Below are 18,937 nucleotides of genomic sequence, written 5' to 3' on the forward strand. Positions count from 1 at the left end.
TTCAGCAGAGGATTTAAGTTACTGACTTATTTAAATTTCTGATGCAGCATTGGGAAGGAAAGGGGAAAAATTTGAGGGAAGGTTTTGATAAGTTGTTAATATTTCTAATTTCCACAGATGTGATTTCTTTTTTTCTGTCTAACAAGAATAAATTTAAGCTAAATCAGTTTTCTTTTCTTCAGTATTTTTGCAATTAAATATAATTGGTATGTACATCTTAGAATCCTAACATAACTGCAGTGTTAAATATTAGCCTTTTCTTATCTTAATATAATCAGATCTCTGTTGCATTAACTTGACTAACAATTTATTGCTGACATGCACATCAGCTGTTTCCTCACCTCTTTTTTGAATTAATCTTAACCTGTGCTTTGCTTCCTGTTCTGTCTTGACTTTGCCAGAAAAATCGAGTTGAACAGCAACTTCACGAGCATTTGCAAGATGCAATGTCCTTCTTAAAGGATGTCTGTGAGGTACTATTTCACTTTAGATGGTGCCTTTTTGTGTTTCAATTAATGCTTCCTTTGGATTCCCCATTAAAAACTTAAATTAGTGTAGTGTATGACCCATCTTTTGACTCCAACATTCTGCTATTTCAGTTTCTAGGCAGCTGCAGTGTCAGAAGTGGTTTTGCTTTGGGGTTTTTGTGGTCTTTTTTTAAAGGAAAGTAATTTTAAGACAGACTTTTCTGCAGTAACATACAGAACTCGCTTTTATTTCTGAAATATCTAATCTGTTTAAAGATCCATTTTAGAAAATGATAACTTAAAGTTTTGTCCAGTTTTTTTTGTAATACAGGTTCTCAAAAAGCCACTGCCTCTCTTAATTGTTACCAACGTGGTGAGGCTGATTTTATGATCATTCTTTCTCGTCCTGTATTAGATAGCTTATTTTGTAGCACTTCCTTTTTTTCTTGTTCATGCCATGTAATAGAAGCTGAGTAACATTAACCTTATAATAAGCTTCACTTTAAAAGCTGCCACCTATTTGTGGAATGAATGCTATCTCAAGCAAAATCTCCAGATATCTTTTCTTTTTCCTGTTTGTTTGTAGTGCTGGTAGGTGCTTTCAAAGTCTTTTGATACTGCATTTCATCTTCTATCTTTAATATCTCCAAGGTAGAAACTGTTACAGTATAATGGGTCTGCAGATCTATTCAGTAATGACTGTCACTGTGCCTCTTAAATCCCAACAGCAGTCTCGAATGGAGGATCGCTTGGACAGACTCGATGATGCCATTCATGTACTACGAAATCATGCCGTGGGGCCTTCAACAAGCCTATCAGGTGGCCATGGAGATATACATAGTTTATTGGGACCATCCCACAATGGGCCAATTGGAAGCCTGAACTCAAATTATGGAGCATCTAGCCTTGTAACAACCAACAGACCAGCATCAATGGTAATGACATTTTTTAACATGTATATATTTATGCAAAGCAATTACTTACAGCTGATGCATTTGAATTATCATAGAGCCTAGTGAGTCAAAACTGGACTGTATGAGTAATATTTATCAAGAAGAAACTACTCGAGATTGTTGTGGAGGAAAAGATGGCAGACAACTTGCACCTGCTGTGGGTTTCCAATTAGAGGGCTGGGGTGGGGGTGGGCAGCAATGAGGGGGAGGAGAAAGATGGGAAAACTTAGACTTTGGCCTGGTCAGTGGCCCATAAAATCCTGCTGTGACCATATGCAGAAAGTTGAAACTTTCTGCTGAGAGCATTTCAGCTTATACATGCATTTTTTCCAGATGTGTAATAATTGGCAGAACAGTTTTCTCCTTGAAATGGTGAATAGGGAGATTGAATGGGAAAAGCAGTCAAGAAGGACTGAATTTCAAGTGTTCTGGTCTGGAAAAGCTGTTTATTATAAATTGGAACTAGTCTTCAATAGCAGATGCTGGCAGAGGACGGGGAGGAAGCTGTTGGAATGTGGAACCATAGTGTGCGCAGGCTCAAAATTTAAACTTTTTTCCTAAATGAAAAGGAGTTTGAGCACAGCTGTAGTGTAAGTAACAATGAAGAGGAAACAACTTTCAGATTAGTCCCCAAGAAAAGCGAAATCACTCAATCCATATCTTTTAGATTCTTGAAAAATGCGAACTGTTCTGAAAAAAATGTAGTCGAGCTTTTCATAGATCAGAAATATGTTAAAAGCATTATACAGTAAACGAAATCTATTTGTAGCATTGCTCACTTCCCTTTTTCTTCCTTTTCATTCCTCCCTTCTCAAAAATGCTGAAAGGAAAAAGAACTTTTTAAAACATGCTTATTTTAGTGGTGCCATGTGTTTGCATGTTTACAGCGTAATTTTAAAGACCAGTTACATGCTGTGAAATTTTCTGTTATAAAACAGATTCACAGCTGGGTACTGTGTGATCAAGGCAAGATTTCACCTATCATCAAAATAATTAGGTACCCCAATTGCTGAAGGGTTTGTATTCTATAAAACAGAATTAGTTCCAGGCTCTCCCATTCGCACGTCACACATCCATTTATATTAATTTCAGAACCACTGCAGTAAACATCAAAAAGAACTGGTTACTTTCTATAAGCTGCGTGTGTCTGGGGGCTTTTGGGGAGGGGGTACTTTCCAAACGCATGTCCAACTTCAGGTTTCTAACACAAGTTCACAGTTACTTTCAGTAATGAAGGAAGTGATGCATAAATACTTTAGAAATTTTTTTAATACTGCCTCATATTTAATATTTAAAGAATGTTGTTAAGGGGAAAGTTTTACAGTGTTGTGGGGGTAGACTGAAATTTAGTCATACAAAAGAAAACTTTTTTCCCCTAGGTCTTAGTGATGTGGGGTAAAGTGGGTGACTGAAACTGCAGTGACGAAATTGTTCTCTGACTTGTGGAACCTTCCGATACTGCTAAGCCAGATACAGTCAAATGTAGATAGTGCTGAAACGTACATAAAAATCTCTGTTTCTCTTTTAAACTAAGCTATGAGAAATATTTTATCAACTCAGTTTTGATTAAAATAGGTGACAGTGGAAAATGACTCTCCAAAATGAATAAAGATTCCTTGATCTGCTGTAGTTTAATGTAGTTGTATAACTTCAATGTCATATAGACTTGATTTATTGTCTAATGATTGGCCTGCAATTTTGATTGAAGGATGCTTGCTGCCTGTTAGAAATAAACTTGGATTAGGAAAATGAAAAAAAGATTTGCTTTTATATTTCATCCTCGCTGGGTGAAACAAGCTTGCAGATCAGTTTTGGCTTGAAAAGTGAGTCAGCTAAAGAATTTCTTGGATTAACCTTAATTGTGTTACATCAGAATAATTGGCTCCAACGGAAGGCATCCTGTCGTGGCCTTGCCCAGTCCCCAAAGAGTGCCCTTTGACATCATTCACAATTGCAGGAACTCGGCACGACTTAGGATGGAGTCCTGAAACATGTACAAAGCAGAGGTTGGCACATCTGGCTGTGGTGGAAACTGAGCAGTTTATTAGTGATGACTGCATTTCAGTAATGCCCCGCAAATATGAGGTGTAATTCTTGAAGTATTCAATAAATTTCAAACTGTGCTTATTTACTGTTTGTTTTTCTTGAAATAGTAAATGTAGGAGAGCAGAGAATTTGACACACAACCTGAACTATAAGATCTAGACTTTGCTCAGGAATTAAATATCACTTTGCTTTAGAGGACCTCTGATAAATTTTAAGAAAATAATGAGTACTGGCTAACATAGTGAGAAATGTCAACATTGATAAGGATGTTTGCCTATTTTTGTTTGGTGTGTTCGTAGGGTTTTTTGGTCAAGAAATGTTGATTGGGATTGAGCGCTAAATGAAACTTCGCTGTCAAGGGCGGGGGGATCTTTGTACAAAACATTTTTGTTCTTTAGGAAAAAAGAAATAAAATAAATTTAATTTCCCTTGAAGAAGATGATCTTGGCAGAAGGAGCTAGGAAATGAGTAATTTAACTCCTTTTTATGTAATTAGTGTAACCAGACATGGTTTTATTTTAACATTTGCTTAATTTTTGAGCCAGATTTATTTTAAAACTCTAGTTGACTTCATTTCCTGCTCGCTCTGAATGGTCTTGTTTTCTTTTTAGCTGGGCTGGCCATTAGACTTATTCAAATAGATTTTTAATATCTCAAACTCATCAAATATTTGCTAAGTGGCCTTTGAAGTTGATTTGTATTTTATTTCATGTATTATTGAAAAGTTAAGAAGTAATACTCTTTTTGTTCTTATTCAAGCTGCTTTTTATTTGTCATTGTAATACAATGGAAAAAGAACAGCCTGAATTGATTAAAAATAAATAAATAAAAGGCCTGGAAACTCAGTTCAGGATGGAACTCGGTCCTTAAGTCACAGGGTTTTTTTTCCAGGTATAACAGGAATCTAAGAAAATTGGTGGTCTCCCTCTTTGTACCCTGTGTGTGCTGCAGTATAAAAGCATGAAAGGGCAGTTTAAGCTGCTTTGCCAACACCAACCTCTGCTCTTGCTGAAAGCCCTTCCAGTGGTAGTATTTCTCTGCAGAGGTTATGCTCCCACTGAACAACTTTGAGGTGTCTGAAGTGTAAAAATCGTGATTCTGAAGCCCTTTTCATTGTCCTAATTATGTTCACCTTAGTTAAAACGGTGTTAATGACCAAAGCCAAATTGACCAGCCAGTATGGCTTGAAAAGTGTGTGTATTTTTAAATATGTTTACATCTAAGTCCCAAAGCAAATATGAAGAAAGACTGATTTTTTTTTTTTTGTTCCCCCCTCCAGTTCTCAAAAGCTTTTTATTGTGAGGAGTTCAAAATGAATAATCAAATTGAAGTGTGAGATGCAGAACCAGTGTTAACCGGACAAAGGTTGTCCTTTACCCACGTGTCACTCTCGGTTCTCCTACGTGCAGCGGTGTGTCATCAGCTGCCATGTTTTGTCTAGTTTTTATTTAGTTGCAAAAAATACCTAACTGGTTTTCTGGTTTCAGATCCCAAATGTTATCACTTAAATCAACTGAAATGAGTTCTGCACTCATTTTTTTCAAAACTGTGGAGTCTGAGTGTGGCTGCAGATTATCCTAACTGCAAGTCTTTCTTGAAATGCATAAAACCAAATACAGTTCACCTGGTAAATTAGAACAACTTAGTCTTACATGCAGGACTACTGTTTTTCTCTCGTGATTTTACTCAGCCATAACTTCTTTGATTTGCTGAGAAATCTAAATACGTATTAGATCGTCATTGTACAGAGAAAATACACGAAGGCAAGTGATTTCAATACGTTTTTAGCAAATGCGGTGTCTATGCTGATTGCTTGTCAGATTTTTCGAAAATATTTTGCCTTTGCAACTGAAAACTTTAGCTTTATGCCGTCGGTATGAATCCAGCCTTTCCATTTGGCTTCCATTTTGTGTGCCTGAGGAGCGTTTAGGGTTTACTGAAGAGAGGGGTCACGAAAATAAGGCGAAGCCAGCTCACGGAAGAATGGATGAACTCCCAAGTTTGTTTGCTTATGAAACTCAACGCTGCCAGCCCCCGTTTGCGGAATGCTGGAATTCTAATGGATAAGGCGGTTTTTAGGACGAGGCCTTAGAGGACCCGCCCCGGGGCGGGCCGGCGCAGGCCAGGCCGCGGATGGCGGCGGGGCGGCCGCTTGCTAATGGCGGCACCACGCCCCGCCCCGCCCGGCGGGGGCTGGAGGGGCTCTCTGGTGACGCCGGGGTGCTGCCACAGTCCAGAGCCCCGGGGCCGCCACCCCCCCCCGAAAGCCCCCCCAGGGCTTTCGGGGGGGGGTGGCGGCCCCGGGGCTCTGCAGCGGCAGCGCCGGCTGCCCCGGGGCAAGGCCCGAGGAGAAGCTGCGGGGCCTCAAGCAGGTCCAGGCCCCTGGGGCTGGACGCGCAACCGCCCCCGCCGCCCTCGGCGCTAGGAAGTCATTTGCCTGAGAATTACTTATAAATAATAGCAATAAAGCATGTCGCGAGCTCGTTTGTTGCGGAGGTGTCGGAGCTGATGGTGTAAAACGCCTTTCAGAAGACTTAAAGGAAGGCCAAGGTTGCGCTCCATTGACATGCAGATGGAGAGAGCCTCTTTTTCTGTGAAGTGGCAGTCCAGGGAAAGAAAAGCAAACTAAGTTTCCTAAACTCGGTGTTTAAGAGACTAAAGATCCAATTTAGTACCTCGAAGCAGTCGCTGATAAGTTTGGCCTTCGTAATGGGATACAGTGACTTTCAGCAAGTGTCTTGGTTTGGGGGTTTTTTTTGTTTGCCTGTTTGGATTTTCTAGTACATCATAGATCAGAGATAAAAATTCATGTTGCGCTCAGTTTTGTTACACTTCAGCTCTTAAGTTTCTTTGTAAATCTTGTTAATCTAAACTGTATGCTTTGAATTCGTAAGCCTGTTTCAAAGGACTGGAACGTGGCCTTGAATTCAGTTTTGATTTCTGATCTATTTTCCGCCTTTATCGGAGCTGATTTGCTAATCTGTCAGTTTTAAATTAGCTCTAGATTTGAAAGGTGCCAGGGTTCTGGCAGCTGCTACGTTTGTACACAGCTTTAAAAAATTTTTGCCTTTTTAAAGAAGTTTTTGGAACAAACCTGGCCCTGAAGCGATTAATAGTCTGTAGCTTGAATAAAAGCACCCTCATGTGTTAGGACTAAGCATGACCAGAAGAATAAAATAAAACACACAACCTGCAGGGCAGAGTTAGGGAAAGACTGGGTTTTGGAAGTTCAGTGTGGAGAATGAGTTTCACGTTCCTATTGTGAAGAGTTCAGTCTCGTGGGCTGAAAGACCCCGGCTCTGCTCTGTACTCCCAGTGAATTCACGACACTCGCAAGAGCCGAGATGACTGTATCCGTAGCAGAACTTCTCACAAACAAAGCCTATTACACACAAAGGAAGATAAAATACACTTTAAATAGCAACAGATATTCCGCAGTATACAAGAGGAGATTTTCTGCGGAACAATAGATGGGAATAGCAGCCTGGAATGACGTGATATTAGTTCTGGGTTGTCAGGGGGGTTTCCCCCTTTCCTTTCTTGTTCCTGCGCGTTAGCTTGCAGGAACGAGTGTATATTAAACAAAGGATAAACTTGCATAAGGGTATTTATCTCTCTCTGGGTAAAACCCATACTAAGACATGAAAGGTAAAAGCTGCATTAATTACTCAAGAGGGATTCAAAGCTCAGCAGTTTACTAGGATTGAAGGATTTATTGAAAAACAGTGGTTCTCATGTGTAACTCCAGGCAATAAACCTATTTAATTAAAGGCTTAATCTTCTAGTTGACATGTTTGCTACTGTTCCAATAAAAAGCTTCATCTGTAGCCAATTTTTGTAACTATACAAATAATAGTAGAATCCCTCATCTTTGTTCATTTTTTTCACTGTTTAATTCTATTATGTTGGTTGTATTATAAATATTTAAAGGACTTTTGTGTCTTTAGGAATCAAAAGCTTTAAATGGTCCGCGTTCCAAATTTTTTAAATACAGGCAGTGTGTCTTTACCTCTTCCTTTTTCAAACAAAAGAATATTCTTTTTTTATGGAGGTTTGCATTGATAACAGTATTCTGTATTGAGCAGCAGTTTTTTAACAAATCTGCCTCTTCAAGCTAGGTATGTGCACTCATAGCTGTCTTATGTAAGTATCATTAATTCAAGTTTATGCAAAATTAGAATTTTTTAAAGACTCTTCATCTCAATGCTTGCTGCTTAGAAATTTAATCATAACGTATTATGAAGGAGCAGATTAGAAAACACTGAGGTGGTAAGAATAGTTAGATGCCTGGATTATTTTCGTATGGTAAGATTCTGTAGTGGGACTAAACTAAATGTATTTAGCTGAGAAGGAAAATGAGAGCGCATTATTAAAGTGAATAAAGTAATATTTTGATATTAGACCCCGTTCTTTCTTAATCCTGTTTCAATCAACAAGAAGTGAGGAGGTGTTATTTATATGTTCTACAAATACATGTTTGTATTTATCTGTGTACATGAGTGTAGGGCAGTATACACACCTTTCACATGTGGTAAAGTCCATTATTCCCCATGATTTTCTTTTAAGGATCAAAATGTTCTAAGTACTAGAGTTGATAGTTGTATCAGTTTAAAGCAATTGAACGTTAATCAGATCTTATACCCTTCAGGTATAAATCAAGGAGAATATTTGGTAGTGTTCTGTGGGAAAATACGGAAAAAAATTTTTGCTAGGTTGCTACGTTGTTCCAAACAGGTGTTGGTCACTGCTTGAAACTCAGCTTAATCCAGTGTGGTGTAATCAAGTGGTTTAGTGCAACAGCGTCTTTCAACTAAATCGTTCCTTTACTGAGCTAGAACTTTAACTCGGGCCTCTAATCCAGCAAATACTTTAAGTCTTTTAAACTTCTATTTTTGGACTATTTCTTTGAGTCACATCTTTAATAGAAATGTTTGCTTTGCTTTGCTTTAGGTTGGGACTCATCGGGAAGAAAGTGTCAGCCTCAACAGCAACCATTCAGTTCTTCCCAGTACAGTTTCTGCTCAGAGCACAGAACTAAATCATAAAACACAAGAAAGCTACAGAGGTAACTTTCCAGCAATACTAAACACTGAACAGGGTGTGCAATAATCCAGAGCCAGTGATGCTGTAGGTCTTGGTAAACTTGCGTCAACACAGGGGATAGGGACATAGATAATGTTGAGAAATAAAAATTCATGATAAATCCCATAAACCACCACTGCGCAGGGATTCCTGCAACCGTGTTGAGGGCATCCCTGTGTCAGCTTGTCCCAGTATAACTTCAGCAGAAGACTCTGCATTACAGCCGCATTCTTCCGGCTTAAGGAGCCATAATACCACTTGCAGTCCTGCAGCCGTTTCCGAATCGGCCAGGAGGGTTGCAGAGTGAGCTGAGGCCAGATTTCAGTCTAGCCAATAAAAGGAAGTTGTTCCACACAAGCGTTTACAGTTCCCTCAATTTTTAGCCTAAAAGTAAGCTGTAGAAAACAGAAGTCAGCTTACTCATTAGGATGCTTGCACCATTTAGGGATGTGTGTGTTGCACATTTGGCCTAAGCCCCAGCCTCGATGTCAGCGCAGCTCAGCCCCTTAGACTTGCAGCCCAGACATGAGGTGCAAATCTCCTTACTTTGCTAAATGTCCTTTTGTCTTTAACAGTGTCTTTCTTAGATTAAGCTGTTACCGATCAAGCTGCTCTATGAATTACGATCCCTTTACAACCCATGACACGTGTCCAAGTGTTACCAGGATTTTTGTTGTTTCTGTTGCCAGAGCGTAGTTCCTCCTGATGTCTTCCCAGACTTCTGCTCGGGTCTGGCCTCCCATCGACAAGATCTGCTTGAGAGTCTCTTAAATGTTTCACTCCTGTGATACTCATGCTGATCTCTGGTTGCTTGCAGCATTGTCAGGTGGCTTACAGAGCCAGTCTGTGGCTATAGGTCCAACAGAAATCAAGTCTGAACATAAGGAGAAGGATGAAAATATACATGAGCCCCCCTCATCGGATGACATGAAATCAGATGACGAGTCCTCCCAGAAGGATATCAAGGTCTCATCTAGAGGCAGGACAAGGTAGGTCGCTGACATGACCTAGAGAATTTGTGCTTCATTAATGCTCGGTAGCATGTTGTCCTTAAGTTTGGTGAATTTATTTCGAGGCTTTTGCGTTACCTCAGTGTGTATATTAATAGGCAGCTGAAATAGATTAATAGTTTACAGTATTTATATCTATTTGAATACAAGATAGAGGATTTTCTGGGAAAATCACCTGAAAATTACACTTTCCCTTGCATTAGGGCATTGCCTGGTATCTGCTTGTGCCGTTAAGTAGTAAAAGATTCAGAGGGCCCTGCCCAGCATAGAGGATGGGAGAGGGTTAGAATTGTGATGCTTTGTACCTGGGCCAGGGCTGTGCTTCTAAACGTGAGCCAGTGGTGATGGAGAGGGGCAGCCTGATAATCCAGGGGCTGGGGTGAATACGATAGGTAAATATCCTTCTTGAACACTTCTGGATCTGCCTGATGGGCCTGACATGAGCATTGAAATTTGAGATAACAGTAAACAATCAGAAGTTTGCAACCACAGGCAGCGGAGTCTATATCATCAGATGTGTCTAATGGCATTTTAGTGTATTAATTTTAGTAGAGCAGAGGTTTTGCACAGTTTTAGACTGAATTGGACAGTCGTATATTTAAAAAAAAAAGGCTGTGCAACTTAATATTATCATTTGAAGTGATACAAGAATTCTAAATATAACTGTTTAGCTCTACACTGGGTATTAGAAGAAAAAATAGTTCTAAAATTGGCCAGGAAGGTCTTTAACAAAACTAAAACTTTTCAGTAAGCACATTAAATTGAAAATTACTTGAATGCCTTTTTATATAAGCTGATATATTGGAAACTAGCAAAAACTGTTTGTTGAAAATGATTTATTCTTCACCTGATGAGATGGCTGAGTTATCTCTTAACTACTTGAACATTCATCAGTAATTGAGAGAAGTGGTAGTTTGGATACATCTTTTGCTTCAAGGGGCAGCGCGTTGGCACTACTCTTCCTAGAGGTGTTTACCATCTGTAGACAATATTCTGTGGATATTCTTCAGGCAGAAACCATTTAACATCTGTTTTCAGGAAAAGGCAGGAACAGCAAGAATTACCTTGAATACTTAAGCATTGATATCTAACACTTTCTTAGTTACCTAAATATACTTCAGTAGGAAATAGATTAAGTGGGAAGAAGTTTAATTTCATCAGCTGAAAATGTTGAACCAGCAGCAGGATCACACGTTTGAAATACCAGTGATATTTCAGTATACTTTTATTTATACCTTCTTGCAGCAGTACTAATGAAGATGAGGATTTAAACCCAGAGCAGAAAATAGAAAGAGAAAAGGAGAGGAGAATGGCAAATAACGCTAGAGAACGTTTGCGTGTACGAGATATAAATGAGGCATTTAAAGAACTTGGCCGTATGTGTCAGCTTCATCTGAAGAGTGAAAAACCACAGACGAAACTGCTTATTCTTCACCAGGCTGTGGCAGTCATCCTCAGTCTAGAGCAGCAAGTGAGAGGTCAGTAGCCCGTCGTCGTGCTGTGGCAATTTGCGTGGTAGCTTTCTTCGTGGAACAGTGTTGGTCTCTTGAAATCTGCATCACTACATGCAAAAGTTACTAAAAGTATGTTTGCTGTTCTGTAACGATGTTGAAGTTCTTCAGGAAAAGCAAAGAATTACTTTCTCCAAAAAAGGGGGGGGGCATTGCGTTTATACTTTGATCTTCCTCGGTTTTTTTCCTGTGTAGTTAGCCCATCTCTTCACCTATGTTTTCAAGGTAAATCAATTAATTAAAATAGATGCATCTTGCTTTAAATTGTAACAAGCTCTTATTTTGTAGTACAGAAGCTCTAACAAAAATAAGAGATCTGTTTTAAGACGAACCCCACGTAACTGAAATACTAAAATGCAGTGAATTTAACTGCATTTACTTAGGTTTTTTCATTAAACACATACTGGGGAGGAGGAAGGAAACTTACTCCTACTTTAATTGAATCAGGGCTGGTTTTGTGTGTGTTTTCTTTCCCCTGTTCCTTTAAATTTTTTCAGGAAAGGAATAATAGGCCTATTGGTAGGCGCAGACGGAAGAATTCTTTGTGCAGTTCACTCTCTCAAGGAAAGACAGTTCTAGGAATCACGTTTAGTTCTTCAACTGTTCCGTTCTCCTCTGTTGGTGAAGCTGCAGTTGACTTTGTCTCCCTTTCACCTTGTGTCAAAGACATGTTAAAGTTCTGAGGCACCGTGCTTTAACTTTTGGTCAGCCCTGAATTGGTCAGGCAGTTGGGCTGGACGATCGTTGTAGGTCCCTTCCAACTGAAAGAGTCTAGTCTATGTAGCTGGCACTCAAACGGGTAAGCGTCCTCATCTTTTGCTGGTTTGGAGTAGCGAATAACCGTCTTCCTTGGTGTCTCGCTGATGGAAGTGCATCAAGTGACTGGAAAAGTCTTTCAGACGTGGACAATGTCACTGGTCGTATTTGCTTAACACGCTACATTTTTGAAGCACTGATGTCACTGAATAATGTCAACGTTTTATTTCTGTGTACCTTGTTTTTACTTCCGTTTCCTAATTTGTTGCTTGCATTTGGCACAGGAGATCAAAGCAACTGTTAAAAATTTGTTGAAAGTGACAAAGCAGGTAACTTGACGCAAGCTTATGTACTTTGTAGTGAGGATGAGATGCTATGTTTTCAGGCAGAGTTTTACTGACCCAGTTCTTAATAAAGAAATGCGCTGTCTTCAGTCTTCTGGAGAGTTCTTCTTGGAAGAGTTCTTCCAAGGCGTGTAGAGCAACTGGTTACTCTGCAGGTGAGACACCAACCGGTGCCATGGTAGAGCCCTGTTTTAGCGTCTCTGAGACTTTGATCCTGGGAATTGTTTTGGTCTGAAGATGTTTGCTGTAGTCTGGAAGATAAGGTAGAATGTTATGAAGTATAGTCAGAATACCATTAATCAAGCATGGTTTTTTAATGTTTAAAAACCGTTGAGTCCATCTCCCTGCTCTCACAGTTTCTGTAATCCACAGAAAGCTCCGTGTGAAAATTAATAATGTCACTTCTGCCTTGGTCAGAGGTTGCTTCCGAACCTTAGGTCTCTGGTAGAAATCTTTTTCTAAATGTACTTCTAATTAAATTGGACCTGTTCTACAGGCAGTGTAAACTGAGAGCCGCTTCCTCACGTTTACCTCTCACCTTCTACTCTCTGTGCATGCAAGGAAGCCTGTCCAAGCACATTGTGCCTTGTGTGCGAGAGGTTGCGTTCCCCATTTTATCTCGCCCGTCTTTCTTTGCACCTGTTCCTGGAAGTGAGTGACCGGAGCTTCGTGTGGTGCCCAGAGGAGCTTTCACCAGTGCATTATATAATTGCATAAACAATTTCCTCTCTCTGCTGGTAATGAAGCTTCTCATTTTGTGATTGGTGCTATTCAAAATGAAACATTCCAGATTTTAAGCTCTAACTGTAGGCTAGCATTTTTATCGCTGTTTCCTAAATCACTGTAAATTAACTTCCTTTCAAAGTTCCCACGTAATTAAATCTTCTTTAAAACTTCAAGGCAAGCCATGCTTAAACAAAGAAAACTGTGATTAAGGAAAGTTAGCAGGGGTTTTTTTTTTTCCCAGTAGACTCTCTGGGAGTGCTCATCCTTAGGAAATGCAGTAGGAGGCTGTTGATAACGACTTGGGTGAAAGCAGAATTAGCAAGTCCGTCCAAAAATGCCTCTGTCAGACTAGCTAGATTCTACCCCTTGCGAAACGCGCAAGGGTCAGCAAACTGCAGTTACTAGAGGGGCGCCTGTGCAGTGCAAGAGAAGGGCTTGTGCCATCTGTTCAGTTTTGGCAGTCTCCTTACAGTTAAAATTGTATCTGCAATCTTAAACTGCAAAACCGAATTCACCGACAGCTAGAGAAACACCTCAAAACATTGATTAAATTCCATGTGTGCTGATAGAATGTATTACATGCTTTTTGTGTGTTTTTCTGCCTATTGCGATTTACATCTTTTGTATTTTGATTCTTGAAAAGCCATTTTGAAGAACAGAAACAGTTGACTTGTAGAAACTGTCATTATTTGAAAACTAGATGCAAATCTACATCTATTGAAGCTAATGGGGGAAGTGGAAACATACTGATGGAAATATCTTGGTAGCTAGTCCACGACTGGCTGTTACAAAGTACTGACTTTTGTGTGAGTGGAAATATGGTTTTAAAAAAAAAAAAAAAAATCCTTCTGCTCTGTGTGACTGTCGTCATATTCTTTTGATTTAAGCAAGATGGGCACAAGGTGATTTCACAGACTTGAGGGTCTGAAGAGAACTGTCGGCTTAGGACACTGCCTCCCCTGTTCTAAGAGCAGGCTAATACTTAAGGTGAAGAACAAAGCAGTAACATTACTAAAACTAGTGTGATGTCAGTAGGGTTGGTTTGACTTCAACATACCAACAAAACACGATGTTTTATTACATTGTAAATTACAGACAGTTCTCATTTTGCACTTTGGCAACTTCTGGTGATGAGGGAGGTACTTTTTAAAAGTTTTTTTAAGGTATATGTAGGCAGCTAGTAAAGCTTGTTTTTCTTGGAAAAAAACCTACCAGTTTAGGAGATGCCTGGTAGGATTTTCAGTAGTGCTTGTCTGCGGTTTTAGACACCTGCATTTTAACACCGGGACATAAGTAGTTAGAAGAGGGAAGCTGCATAGCTACGTCTACTACAGTGGTTAATGTATCGCTATTCCCCGTGGTATCAATGGATAGGATGCTAAGAATAATTTTTCTGTTACAGAACGAAACCTAAACCCTAAAGCAGCCTGCCTTAAGAGAAGGGAAGAAGAAAAAGTTTCTGCCGTATCGGCAGAGCCGCCAACACCGCACCCAGGAAGCCACCCTGGCCTGAGTGAAACTACCAACCCTATGGGTCATATGTGAACACCAGCCAGGTGCGTCTTGTGTCAAGAGGGGAGGGGCTCTTGTTGCTTTTTATCGGCTAAAATGTGGGAGATCTTCGTTACCCAGCTGCCACTAGCACCAAACTTCTTTATGCCGCTAAGTACTTCCATATCTCTGAGCATAAGCAAAAGCATGCAGATTTGTTTAGTTTTATAATAAAACAAACCCCCAAGAAACTGTCCTTGAAGTCTCTTCATTCCCATGCGTTGTTGCCAATGGCTGCATCTCGTGGCTCAGGTGGCCTTCTTGGCATGACATCAGAGGAATAGTTAACAGCTTGCTAGATAAGCCACGCATAATAGGGGTGAATTACACATCTTTAAATGGTCCAACTATCACATTAGTTCATTTGAAAATCCACGTATTGTTTCCCAGTGCTGATACAAACAGAGAGACTTCGCGTCTCAAAGAGACTTGCCCTCTGGTTTAAGGCCAGTCATTCTAGCTCATATCATTTGCCCAACAGAGATCGCTAACTATCTTAATTCACAGTCTGTGTTAGTGAAGACAGTTAAGATTTAAAAAGTAATGCTTTCAGCTTTGCAAGGTCAGTCAGTGTTTCCCAAAGCCCCATGTAGTCCAGTACGCAGTAGTTCATTTAAAGCATGCTGATGGGGGAGGCCTTACAGGAATATTAGTCTCCTGGTTTTATTATGTGTTGTTGGTTGGGTGGGTGGGTTTTTTAAATAATTGGGAAAAAATTTTTGAGAAGATTTTGAGAAGAAAAAATTCTAGGTAATCCATGTCTTCTAAAACAGTAGAACTGTTGCCACCTTCAAAAAGAGTAAGAGATTGGGTTCAATGCCCTTATTTTGATCCGTAACTTTACTAAATGTTTTGGTTTGGAGGGTTTTATTTGTTGTTGTGTACATAGACTGTTCTGCTTCTATTTTAGCTTAAGGTAAAGGCATGTATCTTGCCAGAATGTATCCCATGGAAGTTTATTATTCCCTGGTGTTCCTTAAAAAGCAGCAAAACGGCATTTAAACCAAGCCTTACTCGAGTCAGTGCTTTTTCCCCATCCCTTATAGGCAGCAGCTTTCTTCATAAACAAAATGGGTTTTCTCCTTCGGAAAACAAGGTGCTTTGAATTTCCTTAATTTGTTTTATTTCTTACCAGAGCAATAGGCTCCTTCTAAATCGTCAGATAATTCTTCATTTCCAGCAGAATTGGTAGCCTGTTCTTGCCATATTAATACAATGAACCGCTTTCGAAAGTTTACCATATCTTTGCTTTTTTAATAGCAATAACTTTGTAAGATGACTAAAGCGCGAGGTTGACATGAGAAGGCTGTACAGGCTCGTTAGGTACGTGGCGATGCGTACCTTCAGCAGCAGTGATTAAATTGGGTACTATCTCCTGCTTATTTTAGGGAACAAAGTCAAACCCCAGTCAGAGGTCTGAGATTTGCAGATTACTCTTTCTCCCATATCGAGAGAGTCCAAATCGAATGTTCCTGGCAGCAAACTGTTCAGTAGATCATATTCAGTACGGATGTCTCTGGGAAGAAGGATTTCAAGGCCTCTCAGTGTGATTTTCTCTCGCACTTAACTGACTGAAAATGCAGTAAGATACAGTTTAAAGTAGTTGTCTAGTGTTGGTATTATGCTGCTTATTGATTCTTCTCCTACTACCCCTTTCTTCTCCCCAATTTTTTTCTAGAATTCCAGAATTATTGGTAGGATACACAGAAGGTGACCTTTCTTCACAAGGACACAGACAACTAACATTATATGAAGACACAAACCTGACAGGAGAAAACACTTGAAGCAAGAAACCCAAATGCAATCTTATGATCAAAGCTACTGGTCAACACCTGCATCAGGATTGAAGATACAAGATCTTCAGATAGAATTTCAGCCCATGAAATGCTCTGAACATATCATTCTGTTGCAAGCAGTGTGTCGCTTCTGCACAATCAGAGACTGTTGTGATCTCTCCACTCATTGTGGAAGTTGCCTTGTGCCTAAACTGAATTGACAAATGCATTGTAACTACAAATTTTATTTATTGTTATGGAACTGTAAAGGTCTACATATAAAGGGAAAAGTTAACATGTGAAAAGCTGATAAAATTTCAGCTGGATGCCAGCATTTACTAAAGCTGTTCACATTCAGAGAACAAAGCAGTGACAACCGTCGACCCGTAGCATTCCCAGCATACCTATTAGTGTCTTAAAAAAGGAAGGGAAAAGGCTTTTGTCGTCCTTTCCTCTCCTTTTGCCATATGACTAGTGTTTTCCATGCAATAGGAAACTATTCCTTGGTATAGCTTTTTTATGTTGTTTTTGGTCTCTGGTAATCTGAACAGTTATGGCCGCAGTTACCCTTCCACGCGGAGCTCCGTGCTTCAGGCCCGTCAGAGGCCTCGTCAAGGCTGCGGGCGGGAGCAGTGCTGTGACCATAACGTTTCTTGGATTTAAAAAGTGACTTTTATTTTCCCTCAGACTTTCCTCCAATGTTTTGTTTTGTTTTGTTTTGTTTTTCTAATTATAAACAAAACCTTTTTAGGCTTCTAGGCTTCATAGTAAAGCTTGTAACGTGAAGTGTAAATTGGGTGGGGAGAATCTACTTTGTTAGAGTTGCTTTGTTTTCCGAGCAGTAAGTACTACATATAGTACATGTAAAGTGTTAGCTGTACGTAAGCACAAAATGCATTAAAATACAAAGGAGATTTTTTTTCAGGCTGTAATTTTGGTGAATAGCAAAATCCTAAATTCACCGTGGCAGGTAGTGTGATGATAGAACCACCGGGAAGGTGGGCTTACTTACGTAATGGAATATAAGAGCAATGGTCACCAGTTTTTCCTTACTGTATACATTCATTATCTTGTCATTTTTGTATGGCTTGTCAGTGGAGAAACCCCCACAGTGTGAATCCAGTGCAAAGGAATGACCCCCTCCCAAGCCATATTAGCATTAAACCTTTCAATGTTTCTCCACCAGAAGAGTGTCCATAAGTATTCCTTCGTCACAGATGTGCTGAAGTGGTTCAAATCCCTTTGAACTTCCATGGAAACTGTCTTCCACTGCAATGACCATGGGAGGAAGATTCCTAAGCCAAGGTTGTCTGAGCTATTGTTTGTGTAGTGCATCTTTCATCACTGGCAATTGGTTCGCACACAAAACAGGAACAAAACAAAAATTTTGATGAAGTTGTTTGATTTGAAAGAACAAAAGATGGATTGATAAAATAAACTAATGAAGTGAAGCTCACGTTTTGGATGGTTCCTAACCAAACAGTTTGTGGAATTAGTGGACTCATTTCTATTACTTTAATTTGCATATATCATCAAATAACACCTGATTATATCTGTGGCCTTGTTCTTCATTTCAGTGTTTATCAGCTAAACAAATTTGTTGCTTATGACGTGTGAAAGTGATCACGTGCCACTGCCTGGCCTTTTTCCTTCTAAGCTTGTTGTCTTTTTGGCTATATTAGACTTTGCAGTATGCCCAGAAGCTTTCCTTCATAAAATAGAAAGAAAAAAACATTTGGCTTATTTTTCACTGTAGCTAGTCTTTTATACAATAATCTTGTAAGAAAATTTCTTGAATTCTAAATATTACTCTTTCTAGATTTTTGAAATCGAAAAAGTTTTCAGTAAAAAGTTTCTTACTTTATTTTACTATATTAGGTAGTAAAAATGTAGGGTTATTTACCATAACCTGTTCATTAATATCAGAAATTTACAATAGCATTGTAAGACCATAGTAGGGTTCTAGCATACCGTGTAGTACCTATGGAGTATCGTTAAGAGCTAATTGTCCGAGATGAATTGCTTCTCATCTTGTTCTCCAGTTTCCATTGTTGGTTTATTGCAGATTTGTACCCTGTGTCAAATTTCAAGGTATTGCTGATAAACCTTTCCAACCAGCAGCAAGAAGTTCAAAAAAATTTCTGTCAATGTAACAGAAAACACTATGTATATAACATTTATGTAGCAATAAATGTGCCATCTTTTTTTAACATGGTAAATCAGTGAGTTTTTTAAAAATTTCTCTCTCCTCATAGGTAACGTGTCGCTTGAAAAACACTGGCAAAAACGGCTTCCGCCTTTTATCTGAATAAAACCTAGCACACGCTCTCGAGGTACACAGCGTAAGTTGCAGGCACGAGAAGTGGTGTGGCTACTCCCTGTGAAGCCACTGCAGAAATTCCCAGCAAGCTGAGGAGGAGCGGTACCTCGCCTGCGGTTGCTGCCACGCAGAAAGGGGATTGTGTGGGCAAACGGGAAGCTGGGAGCAGAAGGTGATGCCGTAGGCTTGTGCCTCCCGCTGCATCTTGTTCCTTTACTTTGCCTGGCCTTAAGATAGGTTGCTGGGATCTAAGCCCCTCTTGTGCATCAAAGTTCAGTGCTGAGTTACTTCTGATACATCTATGTAGGTTTTATGAAAAAAGAGGGGGGGGGGGAAGTGTAGCTTAAGCTTGAAATGAAAATTTTCACTTGTTCTACAATTTTTCTTTCTGCGAGT

General features: G+C 39.7%; 1 protein-coding gene across 7 annotated transcripts in view; it reads left to right on the plus strand.

Moving 5' to 3' along the window:
- TCF12 (transcription factor 12) overlaps window positions 1–18,431 on the plus strand; it is a 177,216-nt gene extending 158,785 nt beyond the window's left edge. For 2 of the 7 annotated variants that reach the window (XM_075713958.1, XM_075713956.1), the window contains exons 15-21: window positions 402–473; window positions 1,196–1,402; window positions 8,417–8,531; window positions 9,366–9,537; window positions 10,804–11,036; window positions 14,298–14,451; window positions 16,125–18,431. In XM_075713958.1, coding sequence (XP_075570073.1) covers window positions 402–473; window positions 1,196–1,402; window positions 8,417–8,531; window positions 9,366–9,537; window positions 10,804–11,036; window positions 14,298–14,440 — 942 coding nt within the window. In that variant the 3' untranslated portion in view covers window positions 14,441–14,451; window positions 16,125–18,431. The remainder of the gene's footprint in view (window positions 1–401; window positions 474–1,195; window positions 1,403–8,416; window positions 8,532–9,365; window positions 9,538–10,803; window positions 11,037–14,297; window positions 14,452–16,124) is intronic. The other 5 variants (XM_075713961.1, XM_075713962.1, XM_075713957.1 and 2 more) reach the window with 4 other exon arrangements.
- The last annotated feature ends 506 nt before the right edge of the window (window positions 18,432–18,937 follow it).

The sequence above is a fragment of the Pelecanus crispus genome, chromosome 7 (genome assembly GCF_030463565.1).
Source record: "Pelecanus crispus isolate bPelCri1 chromosome 7, bPelCri1.pri, whole genome shotgun sequence".
Lineage (NCBI taxonomy): Eukaryota > Metazoa > Chordata > Aves > Pelecaniformes > Pelecanidae > Pelecanus > Pelecanus crispus.